Below are 11688 nucleotides of genomic sequence, written 5' to 3' on the forward strand. Positions count from 1 at the left end.
TCCACCCATCATTACAAAGCACATAGGATGTTGGCCTAATATATATCATCATTACTTTGATTTGCATTTGAATTGATACAACTATGGTTTTTTGAAAATGGAATTGGTTCAATAATGGTTATCTAATCAATGATAATAATTATTTATCAACAGCTATATTCAACAATGTCTTTCTATTATCCTATATTATTAGAAGTATATTTTCTTATATATTAAGCTAGTTTCTTTTTTACTTTGCATTGTATTATTATAATGTGTTTAATATTGTGTTTAATATTCAAAGAGAGAGAAGGAGTTCTACTTTTAGATTACTTAAATTTTGTAATAGATTTTATATCACATATGTCTCTTCCATTAGTCTGAATTTTTTATTGTTTTGAAGATATGAAAGAGAATATAGATAGATTTGCTTATACTAACGATTAATGTTGTTTATAAACATTGGTTTAACAAAGATTGCATTAATTTTAAATATGATAAAGAAAAATTTTATATTGAGCAAATGAATCTCATTTGTCACTAAAATATTGCAAGCCAATTGATTGGGTGTCTATTTGCATTATATGCACAATGTATCTAAGATATTATTTAATAGCATTTAATAATATGAAATGGTGAACACAACCATTGCCCTTTATCATTTCTTGTAGGACATTCAATTACATAACAACTGCAATCAACAAAGAAGGAGATGACAACTTAAATGCTTATAGTAAGTGTACCACAAAAAAATATTGTGAATGCACTACGCAAAATAAATCCTAAAAATTGAATTATTATATGTAATATTTGTAGTGAGTGTCATAGATTGAATCAAATTGTTCTTGATGACTATGCTTCTATTGTCTCACTTATAAAAACCTTGTGTGATGGTGCATATTTATTTACTTATCAATATAATGAAGAGAACAAGGTAACATTTTATTTTTTTTGTACATGCAAAATGTGTCGAGTTAGCAAAAAAAATACACAACTTCTTTTATTATGGATTATACTTATAAGACAAATTGATTCAAAATGCCTATATTGCATATAGTAGGAATAACTAGCTTAAATATTTCTTTCACAAATACTATTGCATTTGTTAAAGAAGAAATAGAAGTATTTTTTTATCAAACCTTGATTCAATTTATTCAATTGTATGGAAATATTTGATTCATTTGCATTTGGTTTGATAGAGATTTGGCATTAGTAAATGCTATTGAAAATATTTTTCTTACTTCTAATGTTTTACTTTGTGTATGGAACATTCAAAAAAATATTTTAGTAAACTATAAGAAGTATTTTGCCATAGAGATAGAATTAGATTGGTCTACATTTATGCTAGATTGGACCAATGTGATAAGTGCTTCTATTGAAATATTTTACAATAAAAAAATAGACTATTCTTTCTACTAAGAATATTCTTATTAACTCTCATGCAATTGCTAAATAATATTGAATTACTACCCTTCCTGTAACAAGAAAAAATGAATATTCAATTGTTGGAGCTTGCATCAACAAATATGAAATTAGAAAATCCAACAATTAGTTGTTTAAGAGACAAACTGCATGAAGTAGCGAACTCTAAAATACAACAAATCTTCTACACAATGTAGAGCTTCACAATTTGAAGTTGTTAAAGTGGCAACATATGCTTGACATTGCAAAAATTGCCAAGGTTAGAGACACAATGTATGCAATTGTCATACCTATCATATTTTAACTTTACAAGTATCTATAAATATATTATAATTATAATAAAATAAATAATAGCTATATGCACTTGCTTATTTAAACAATATATTAGCTTATATGCAAGTGGTGAGAAATTAATTTGTTTAATAATATGAAGAGGGATTTATAATCATGATTGTGCAAGACATATACTTCCAATTTTTGCACAAATTGACATATATCTAAGTTATTCAATAGATTTAGAGTAACATTCATAAACATATGTTCAATCTTTAAATAAAACATGGCATTACAAAAACATGTACAAAATAAGATCCACACTCTTCATTTGCATTGATTAAATAATCCACTGGTGCCATTGGTTCTACCATTTTTTTTCTTATTGCTGCTTCCAACCCGAGCTACATCTTCATTAAGGCTTTGAACATAAAAGCAAAAAAAATCATTGAACAGGTTTAACAACCAGCACATCAAAATTAAAATTATGATAGATATTAGCAACAATCATCGGTTTGCACACTATGGCTGTTGATACAAGTTCATTGCATCACTAACATCAACGGCCAAAGAACGCAAAAAAATTCAAATTGGATTACAAAAGCATACTAAAGAACAACGTTGAATACAATTCCGACAACTTTAGGAAGAAAAATGGCAACTTAATGTATTACACTCAATGTACTTAGTCAGCCCCTCTAAGGTGCTCTTCAAAAAAAAAACAAAAAAAAAAACAAAAAAAATCAAGTAAAAAACGAAAAAGAAATGATGCAATCAGCACGTTTTCTTGCTCCACATGTTGAACACAAATACAAAGGATTCATGTGGGCTTGGACATTACAAACTGTGCTTTCTACCCATTCAATTTAGTTGCAAAAATTGTAAAAATTATGAAGAAACAGGACTCACTAAAAGCTGAGTGGCTTGTTCTACAAGGGTGAAAATCATCAACATCATCAACTGTTGTTTGGCCACAAAGAACTGCTTCTAGTGTTAAAGATAACAAATGAATTAGCCAGCATTCCATGAAGACTTTAAAACAGAACAAGAACTACGTCCATCAAACCTCAGAGATGATAACAATGTTTAATAAATTGTGTAAAAAAGTTTAACCGCAAGTAGAGTTGTTTTTTCTCACCTAGAAGAGCGACAATTGTTGTTGAATCACCTCTATCTGGATCACCTGAGAATTACTAGAAGAGTATCAATAGTTGAGCAAAGACTAGTCATCTAGAAAAAGAAAAAGAAAAATCCTCCGAATGCAAGTTCCTTCCAATTGTACGTTTAGGAATAAAGATCACATCAAAGTTAACACAAGCTAATTCTCGACCATTGTCTCAATAGTTGCAGAATCTCTTCCCTCTTGGACGATTGGAATCCATCAATCTTAATCTCGTGATGCAATAGACGGCTACCAGCTTCAAATTAGTGCGCTGCAGATCTTATTATCTGCTCTAGTCCTTCCCGTTTGGGCATCCAAACCCAGCTTAGTAATATTGTGCACGTGAACTAGCATTGAATGAGTTGGGCGTAGGGGGACTCAAAAGATCAAATATGCTTTGCACAGTGGTGACAATGACGGAAACTGTGATGTGTCCATAGCAAGAGAGCCAAGTGGGCAGGAATACTGGCCGATAACAAAAATGGTCTCGCAACGAAGAAATGAGACACAATTTGAGATGTTTGAGCATGAGCCTCGAAGAAATCAAGTAGTGGGAGCCGGTCGCAGCAGCCGGGCCCTCCTCGCCATGTGCTTGCCATCGCCATCTCCCTCCGTCCTCTCCTGCCCCGATCAACGAGCTTGCCATGGTACTTGCAGAGCATATTTTCCTGCAAAATTCACAATTGCTGCTTGTTAATTCCACATGCCTGACAAGGTTACAACGCAGACATATTTCATTCGTTTACGCACTCCATCAGCTTTTGCAACTAACTGTTTTTGTATCTCAAAGTCTCAACAAGATCCAACTTAGATAAAAAAAAAAAAAAAAAAAAAACCAAACAACACTTTTTCGAGAGCACAACGTACACTCAACATTATAATGTAAAGCAACGAAAGTAATCATATTGAATAAGGGTTGCAACAAATGATGGATCGAAAGAGCTTGTATGCTTGAAAATGATAATGGCAACTGTAGATCTTTCTTGGCTCCCTTTGAAACAAAAAACTAGGATTTTTCTGCTCGAGGGTTCGGTGGCCATTATTGCAAGATTGACAAAGATTAGGGTTTTAATGAATGTAGTTAGTTTTTATTGGTTGAGGATCCAATAGTAGAGAAATGAATCTCGATGTCATTTTTTTTCATGATGATTAGGATGGGTGGATTGATTTAATAAAACCTTGGATTATTTTAACATTTTCTTATATATGTATATATATATTTATTTATTTATTTATTAGAAGATTCAAGAAATAGATATATGCCAAACTAGTTAGTGACTATTACAAATAATTATTTTTTGAAATTGTTTTCAAAGTACAACTTCTCTACAATGTTACTTAGTAATTACAAATTACTTCAAATATGTAAAAATCTTTTCTGGATTGGAAATGCTAACATCAAATTTTGATTTTTGATTACAAAAGAATTTTTTTAGCATGCCAACAAGAAATTAAAAACATCATAATGAAAGAAATTAAATGGAAAAGAAGCAAACCCAAAAAAATTTATTGCACTGGTATGATCTTAAATTAACTCAAAATAGAGTCTTTTTAACAGTAAATAACCATTAGATGAAAAAAAAAAAAAAAAAAAAAAAAAAAAAAAAAGGCTCAAAACAATGATTTCTTCATAGAATGAAAACTGTAATTAAAAAAACTGAAGACATTGAAGTATCTTCAAAAAACAAAAGACTTTGTATATATTCTAAATAATAAATTTGATGGTCTTTTCAATAGTTTGGCAAGACCATTCAAATCAGTTCTTCACCATGGACCAACAGTTGAAGCCAAATATTGTTTCAGTAATAGCCTCATGAAATGTAGTTATTTCGTAACGAACCAATAAGTTTCTTGGAAATTGAAGGTACATCATCAAAATGATTCTTATTAAATGATATAAGTTGAATTACAATGAAAACGGGTCAAACTAGCAGGTAAAGTGAAATCTGGACACATTATAACAATACTATAATTTTCATAAAAGAAATTTGAAAAAAATCACAAAAAGGATTTGCACTGCACATGAAAGGAAAGATAGCATATGGAGGTCATCTATTTCAATTCCAAAACCAGGCTTGGCCTCTATGCTCACAAACAGAATAGCACTGGCTGTTTTTTCACAAAAAGGAAGTTGCGTCTGCATTATTGACTACAATTAACTGTTTACCATAACAATAATCACTCATTGTGACACCCCATTATATCTTCGAACCCAGAGCACGGCTTTTGAAAAAACACACGTTCATAAGCAAAGGTGACCTGCAAAGGCTGATTACCGTAAAAGGCAGCCGTCTGGTTCTGAATTACTTGCAATTTCTTAAACATGCTGATACTCTCGCAGACATTAAAGGTCTGGTTGAAAGGTCCTTCACTGCATTCCACACAAATGACCAATACAAAGACAAATATGTTGAATTCGGAATAAGTTTACAAAACTTATGAGTTTGAATTACGTAGATTTGAAGTCGATTCGGGTCTAATATCAAATTCAGTGAATGCATTCCCTCTTGTTTTGATCCCTATGTGTCCTGAACTAGCTGTGCAGATTGGTCTTTATCAAGAGAAGCGTGCGCTGTTCAATGACACTATGTAACGCTGTCGGGAAGCCCAAAAATCACTAATGGTCTCCAACTGTGGCGGGCGAATCTGCCAGCTCTGAAGGTGCAATCATCGAAGAACCTCGAGTTTAGGTTCCTTTCCCGTCTTTAACTTTACCGATCCTGCAACCAAAGGAAATAAACATTAACGACAGATAATCGCATTAAATTCCATCCACAAATTACTCTTGTTCATGTTACGGGAATTGATGGATGGTAACTTCACGTGGAAAATACCCTTAACATTACGACGTATGCTTCGAAATACCAGTTAGATTCATAGTTTGTTCATCACCTTATCCAGGAAGCCATTACGCGCTTCATCAAAAGAATTAATCAACATCCTGGATACCCTTCATGGGAGATCCAGATACTTTTGAATCTTCCTAGTGTAGGAGGCACTCAATAAAGAAATGCACATAATTGCATCATTTTGAGATGCTCCAAACCATAACGCGGATAGTTAGCTCCCACACTACGCAAATGATCTCTTAAAAAAATACACATAAGTCGGGAAACAGATCCTCACCTAAAGCAATGGATGCCAAGTGCCTCTGTGATCTCGTGAATAACACTTACAACAAAGTGGCCGTAGAGACAAACTGCAAGTTTTACAACATCACAAATCTTATTATAGTAGGTCGTCACGAATAGAATGTACTTTCGAAGAGAAATACAACTCAAAAAACAACGTCTAAAACACAAAAATCTAGACCCAACTGTAATGCGAGTTGTAAAACTTCACCCACTCCTAAAATTGTCCTCTAGCTATTTATGGTAGGAAACAATCACATAAATGAGCAACGCAAACTAAACTGAAACAAAATGAATCATACCTGTAAAAGCACAGTACCCAACCAAGACCCAAGTCTCGTCCACGAGAGGTTTACTGCACCCCAATTCCGAACAAACCTTATCATACTTAAACAAGAGTTTTAATATTTTTACTTATTTGAAATTTAGATCACGACAACTTTCTTTAAAAAAACAGAATTGACAACATATTCTCATGTACATCAAACTCAACTACAAATCAGGGCATTCAACAGCACAACACTATTGTTCGCAAGCTCATAATAATATTGACCGTGACAAATCCACACCAGTTCAGTCCAATACAAAGGTCAATGACACTCACCCCTCAAAGAACGTCGCTGATAAAGCATTGCTAATCGCAAAAGGCAGGTACAATAAAGCCTGTTTCAACAAGATATCGATTAGCCAGCCTTCTCTAATGCAGGTTAGCTTACCCACCTCTACTCATAAATAATCATCCGCATTGAATAAAGTGAGACAATGGACGCTTTCTCTTGATATTAGCCAGTATCTCCTAGTGAACAAGACAGCATGACAAATACGTGATGTTGGACTATGCGATTTAGGTTTAAGAACGGCGACGTACCGTGCACATTCCAGTCTTCAAACCCTTGGGTTCATCACACAAGTGAGCAAGAATTAGCCGACCCTGCAAGTCAAAATACAAACAGCCACCGCAGCAATTATGAGATAACCCATTGCATTCAGTCCTCCGTTCTCACAATAGTACCCAGAAGTATGCAACATACAATCTACCAAAGCAGACAGAAACACAAAATAAATCTCCTTGTGCAGCAGTCAACTATCGTTAATAAAGAGAGCATACAACAAGCACCGTACCACTAGGTAGGCGAAAGCGAATCCAGTTCCCATCATGAGCAAATGTGGTTGAAATCTGAAGATGTCGGAAGGTGATACCCAACCCCTGCACGAAAGAGTAACATCTGACCCTGACTTAGCGGACATTCACTTAACCAAGGCATAGTCAGAAATTATCCAAAAAAAAGTATCATTAAAACACACTCTTTCTTCACAATCACAAATTTACTATTCTGCTAACACGTTGGCTTGCACGTTTTCCATTTTCCAAAAAGCACTTAAAATATGGAACACAAAGTACCCAAGAAAGTGACGTACCAGAAAATAACTGATCCTACAAGTGTCCAAAAGGGAAAGAGCTGCAGGAAAGATCATGCAAGGATGAAATATCATACAATGAAGTCAGCTTCGATGGAAAACGATAGACAAACAAGAAAAAAGGACAAAAAATAAAAAGAAGGTGCAACCAATATTCAGAGTAGTTTCATTTCAATTCGAGCACGTCATACGAAAAAATCACAACAGATTCCAAATTGAATGACTCCTGACCACCAACAATCATATCTAAATAAAAGCATCTGGAAAGAAAGGTAACGTAAATTACCATGGCCAAGGCATTCCTAAAGCTGGAACCTCTTCCCCTCACCACTTTGTGTACGTTCACAAAACTACAACAAAACTTAAATCAGTCCCAGTTTACAACAATGAGAAGCACATTCTTAAACTGAACTCAATATCCAGAAAATATGAATCTATAGGTGGTTAGAAATTCATACTTGTAACCCACAGTGGGGGTAACAGCCACCGCCATCATTAAAAAGATGACCAACACAGTTACAGATACGTCTACATATTTTACACAAACGAGAAACTAGTTAGATGTAAATCGCAAAATACCAAAATCACTTGCAACAATAGAAATTAAGCTCCAACATCATAACGTCATCTCATGACGATCCTTAAATCTTACCTGGAATGAACGAAATCATACTCAGACCTGGAACAACCTTCTTAACACTCTGTGTCCACCACGTTGGACCTGCGCCCATTACCAAAGATTATAACCATCGAAAGCACAAATCTCAAGATTCTAACACAGCTTATACACCGCAAAGTTGGAGTAAAAACGTAAAACCAGTATTAAGGCAGCAAAACTGGAAAACTCTTGGTAGGTGAAGAATCAACAGAACGACAACGAACATGACAGAAGAATTTGTACCAACAATTCCCGTAAAGATGTGGGCACAGTAAATAAGCATCAGCCCTTCAGTTGGACCGTTGATTTCTGGAAGGATGAGTGTATCTGTGAAGTAACTGACACCCGACACCCGACACCCATCAGTAGAATGTCACTTGAAGAATCAGAACATATTCAGTATGTCTAAAACTTGAAAACTGCCATTTTTGCAGTAAAACCGTTCCCATAACAAACCCCAGTACTAAACCAACAAAAGAGAAAATTAAAATTACTAAAAGAAAAAAAAGAAAAAGTTAAAATATTACCTTTCCCAAGTGGCACCGTAGAAAGGGATAGTAGCAATTACCCAAAACCAGAACGATAATTTGCCACTCATCACAGAGGATGCAAATGCCATAGTTTCAAACTATCAGACAATAGCAAAGCACAGCCGAATAACTGTCAAATACTTGGAAGTGTTGTATGAGGTACTAACAATTACCACCAGCTAAATCATTTGCAAAGATTCCTAGTAATTCCACTCTGTGATCATAAAAATCCTCAAAAACAGATTTCATGCCACCAAAGCTAAATTCCCTCCAACCGGTGATCCTAGCAAAGCGTGTCAAAAAGGAACCGGGATTATCACTAACCGAGCAAGTGAGGGCATCACAACCTGCCAAACAAGAAGCATGCACAAACAACAAAATAATGTCAATAGAAATCACAAAAAGATATCAACGTCACCTTTTACAGGGCTAACTTGTAAGCTGAAAACAGAATTCCAATCCGGGCTTAATGCCGCTCAGTTCTTTCGAAACCGCAGCTTTACATACATAAACGAATCTAAAAAATATTGAACGAGATTGTAGAGTGATGTCTCTAATATTTCTACAATCAAATTGTGAGTTCCGTAAGATCCTCTACCGTGATCAAAAAGCTCTCCGAGAGGGCTCGAAGAGTTTGTCCGCCTAGCTTGCTTGCCATCAACAGCATCAAAAGTCTGTAAAATACACAAATTGAGACATTCTGACTTGGGTGTATGGGCAGAACTGCATCCCCTTAAATCACTCGAAAAATCGTAATGATCGGTGAGCGGCAATCTCTCGGAATCTTCTTGACTAGAATTTTTTTTTGAGAAATACAACTATTCCAAGAACATAACTGTCCAATCACGATTTTCAATTGAAAATTTACAGAGTGATTGAAGAGTCTTAGAGTTTGACCTGGTAAAGAAAGAGAAGGATGCCATGTGCAAAGTACACCCACCGAGGAGCAGGTGCGTCCAAATTCGGCGAATAAATCTGTCGTCGAATGATTTTACGGCGTTGCATGAAAAGTTATTCAAGTTTGAGATTTCCAACACCTCATGAAAGTCATTACTCCCACACCTCATGAAAAAGACTAATGAACTACCCTTCGATAATCTACCTGTTCCACTTGATAAAATAGACACTGATTCATTACGTGTCGAGGGGCAGGTACTCACATAACTCAGCAACGCTGAAGTGAGGACCATGCCAAATCCCATCAAAGTAATCTGTCACAACCAAGAATGAGCTTGAGGTCATGCTTCTGGACGCACCATCACAAGATATGTGATTTCTCTCTCTTTAGGAACGTGTGCAACCTGATACTACAGAGCTTTTCCAATACATCTAACGCGCAAAAACTTCGGAAAGTCGGCGAAAACCGCACCGCAACGCGACTATTAAATTTCCCACTAATCGAAAAATGAGATAGGAGTGCACAAGTTCTTTCACTTCATCATTCAATACATTTAGTGTAAAGCAAACACAGATCTGAAAAGACCTATATGCCCTGATTTGCGATCATCCATACAAGTGCCCAATCCTGGTAGGAAAATATAATCTAGAACATCGCAGTTAAGCAAGTCTAAGAGACAATGCAGCCACAACACTGTTGCAGGATGTCCCACCGAAAGCGCAAAACTTGAGACTCACCATGTTGGGACTGATGCATTACACACGAAGTAGAGCCCAAACCAACCAACACAAAACAACGGCGTCAGAAAACACACTAGCTAAACAGCATTGAATCTACGCAGGGCCCGATTCCTCGTCAAATTCGAAATTGCACATTCTCTCCAAGCCTTTCACAATGTAAGTTAAAAATCGATCGCATTCTTAGAACTCATCACATATCCAGAACACGCTCACGGAATCCTAAAAAAACACTTCATTCCCTTCCAAAACATCTAGACCCACTCTGCACCAAAAACTTTCCACCCAACTTCGACACGGAGCTCCTCCGCTAGATGAAACGCGAGATCGGCGTCCACTTACGGCATCCACATGGGAAAGAAATTGACGGCGAAACGCCAGAATGGTTGGAAGACCCATTTGGCCATGTAGGAGCGATCGATCCCGCTGTACTTGTAGCGGTGTAGCGCCTCGACGCCATGCTTTCCTACGTAACCCATGGCCACGAAGTCTGTCTCTGCCAGAGAACAACCCACCTCCCGCAAACCCCACGAAACCCTCAACTACTACAATGCTGCAAGTGCCGAAGAACAATTGCTGTCAACGAGTGTGGGAAAGATGGAGGAGACTCGGCAATTCAAGGCAGCGCGATCGCGGTGTTGCAACTCTCACTACAACAGTAACGGAATCCAACGAGACGGTAATTTTAGGGCGGACATGGCACCGGACCGGCTGACCCGGTGTTGTGCCAGGAGACAACTCTACCCGTGGGGGACACATTACGTAGGATTGATTTTCCGGGGCGGGAAATGACGTGGCGATTACTCCTGTCCACGTGGTAGTTGAGTATAGATCGGAGTATATGCGGGTAGTATCCTCACTCGCAGTGTGAACGAGGTGGGGTGAACGGGTTTGTCTCTTTCTATTGGGGAATATTGGAACTATTTAAAGACATTGCATTCTTCAATTTCACAGAATGGAATCTGTCCTTTTATTCTAGATACTTCACAGGTAAACTGACTTTTTCTTCGTTCTTTTTTTCAGATACACACATGTATTTGACTTTAACACTTAAGTATAAGATTGTTATTATCCTTTCTAACTTGAAAGTTTGATTGCTAACAAACATAAAAATAAATAAAAATAAATAGATAAATAAGAACTGTTGATTCATCAACAACAATGACGTCTGAAAAAACATGAAAGCAGTATACATTATTTTCTTAGTTCATATATTCATACAGACGTAGCCCAGGGGCAGGCATGAGTTAAAAAGCAGACGAATAAGAGTTCTAATTCATGCACATTTCTCTTAAGTGTGAACAACTTTGTGGAACATTTCACCTTGAATTTATTTTAGAAAATATTCTCGCTTCCTACAATTTGTACAAAATAAATAAATAAATAAAATCTACTATACTCCTTAATACATCAGGTCATTAACAAAACCAGTTTTTTTATGTCAATCTATGATTTTGGAACAAAAAATAAATAAAATGA

At 36.0% G+C, this 11688-nt stretch overlaps 1 protein-coding gene across 2 annotated transcripts; it reads right to left on the reverse strand.

The window, feature by feature from the left end:
- Positions 1-5242: 5242 nt before the first annotated feature.
- LOC112294051 (choline/ethanolaminephosphotransferase 1) lies at positions 5243-10836 on the reverse strand. Of its 2 annotated transcripts, XM_024544165.3 has the most exons (18): positions 10552-10836; positions 10210-10219; positions 9735-9785; positions 9472-9549; positions 9173-9248; positions 8899-8921; positions 8572-8672; positions 8288-8382; positions 8039-8107; positions 7845-7914; positions 7673-7736; positions 7387-7427; positions 7090-7174; positions 6836-6898; positions 6572-6630; positions 6270-6322; positions 5963-6035; positions 5243-5556 (listed from the first exon to the last, which is right to left on the reverse strand). In XM_024544165.3, the coding sequence occupies exons 1-18, from the start codon at positions 10686-10688 to the stop codon at positions 5523-5525; spliced, it is 1182 nt and encodes a 393-aa protein (XP_024399933.1). In that variant the 5' UTR covers positions 10689-10836; the 3' UTR covers positions 5243-5522. The 2 variants fall into 2 exon arrangements, with proteins under 2 accessions (XP_024399933.1, XP_024399934.1); XM_024544166.3 differs by lacking the exon at positions 10210-10219 and having other exon boundaries at positions 10552-10782.
- Between the last annotated feature and the right edge of the window lie 852 nt (positions 10837-11688).

Source organism: Physcomitrium patens, chromosome 17 (genome assembly GCF_059467195.1).
Source record: "Physcomitrium patens ecotype Gransden chromosome 17, ASM5946719v1, whole genome shotgun sequence".
Classification (NCBI taxonomy): Eukaryota; Viridiplantae; Streptophyta; class Bryopsida; order Funariales; family Funariaceae; genus Physcomitrium; species Physcomitrium patens.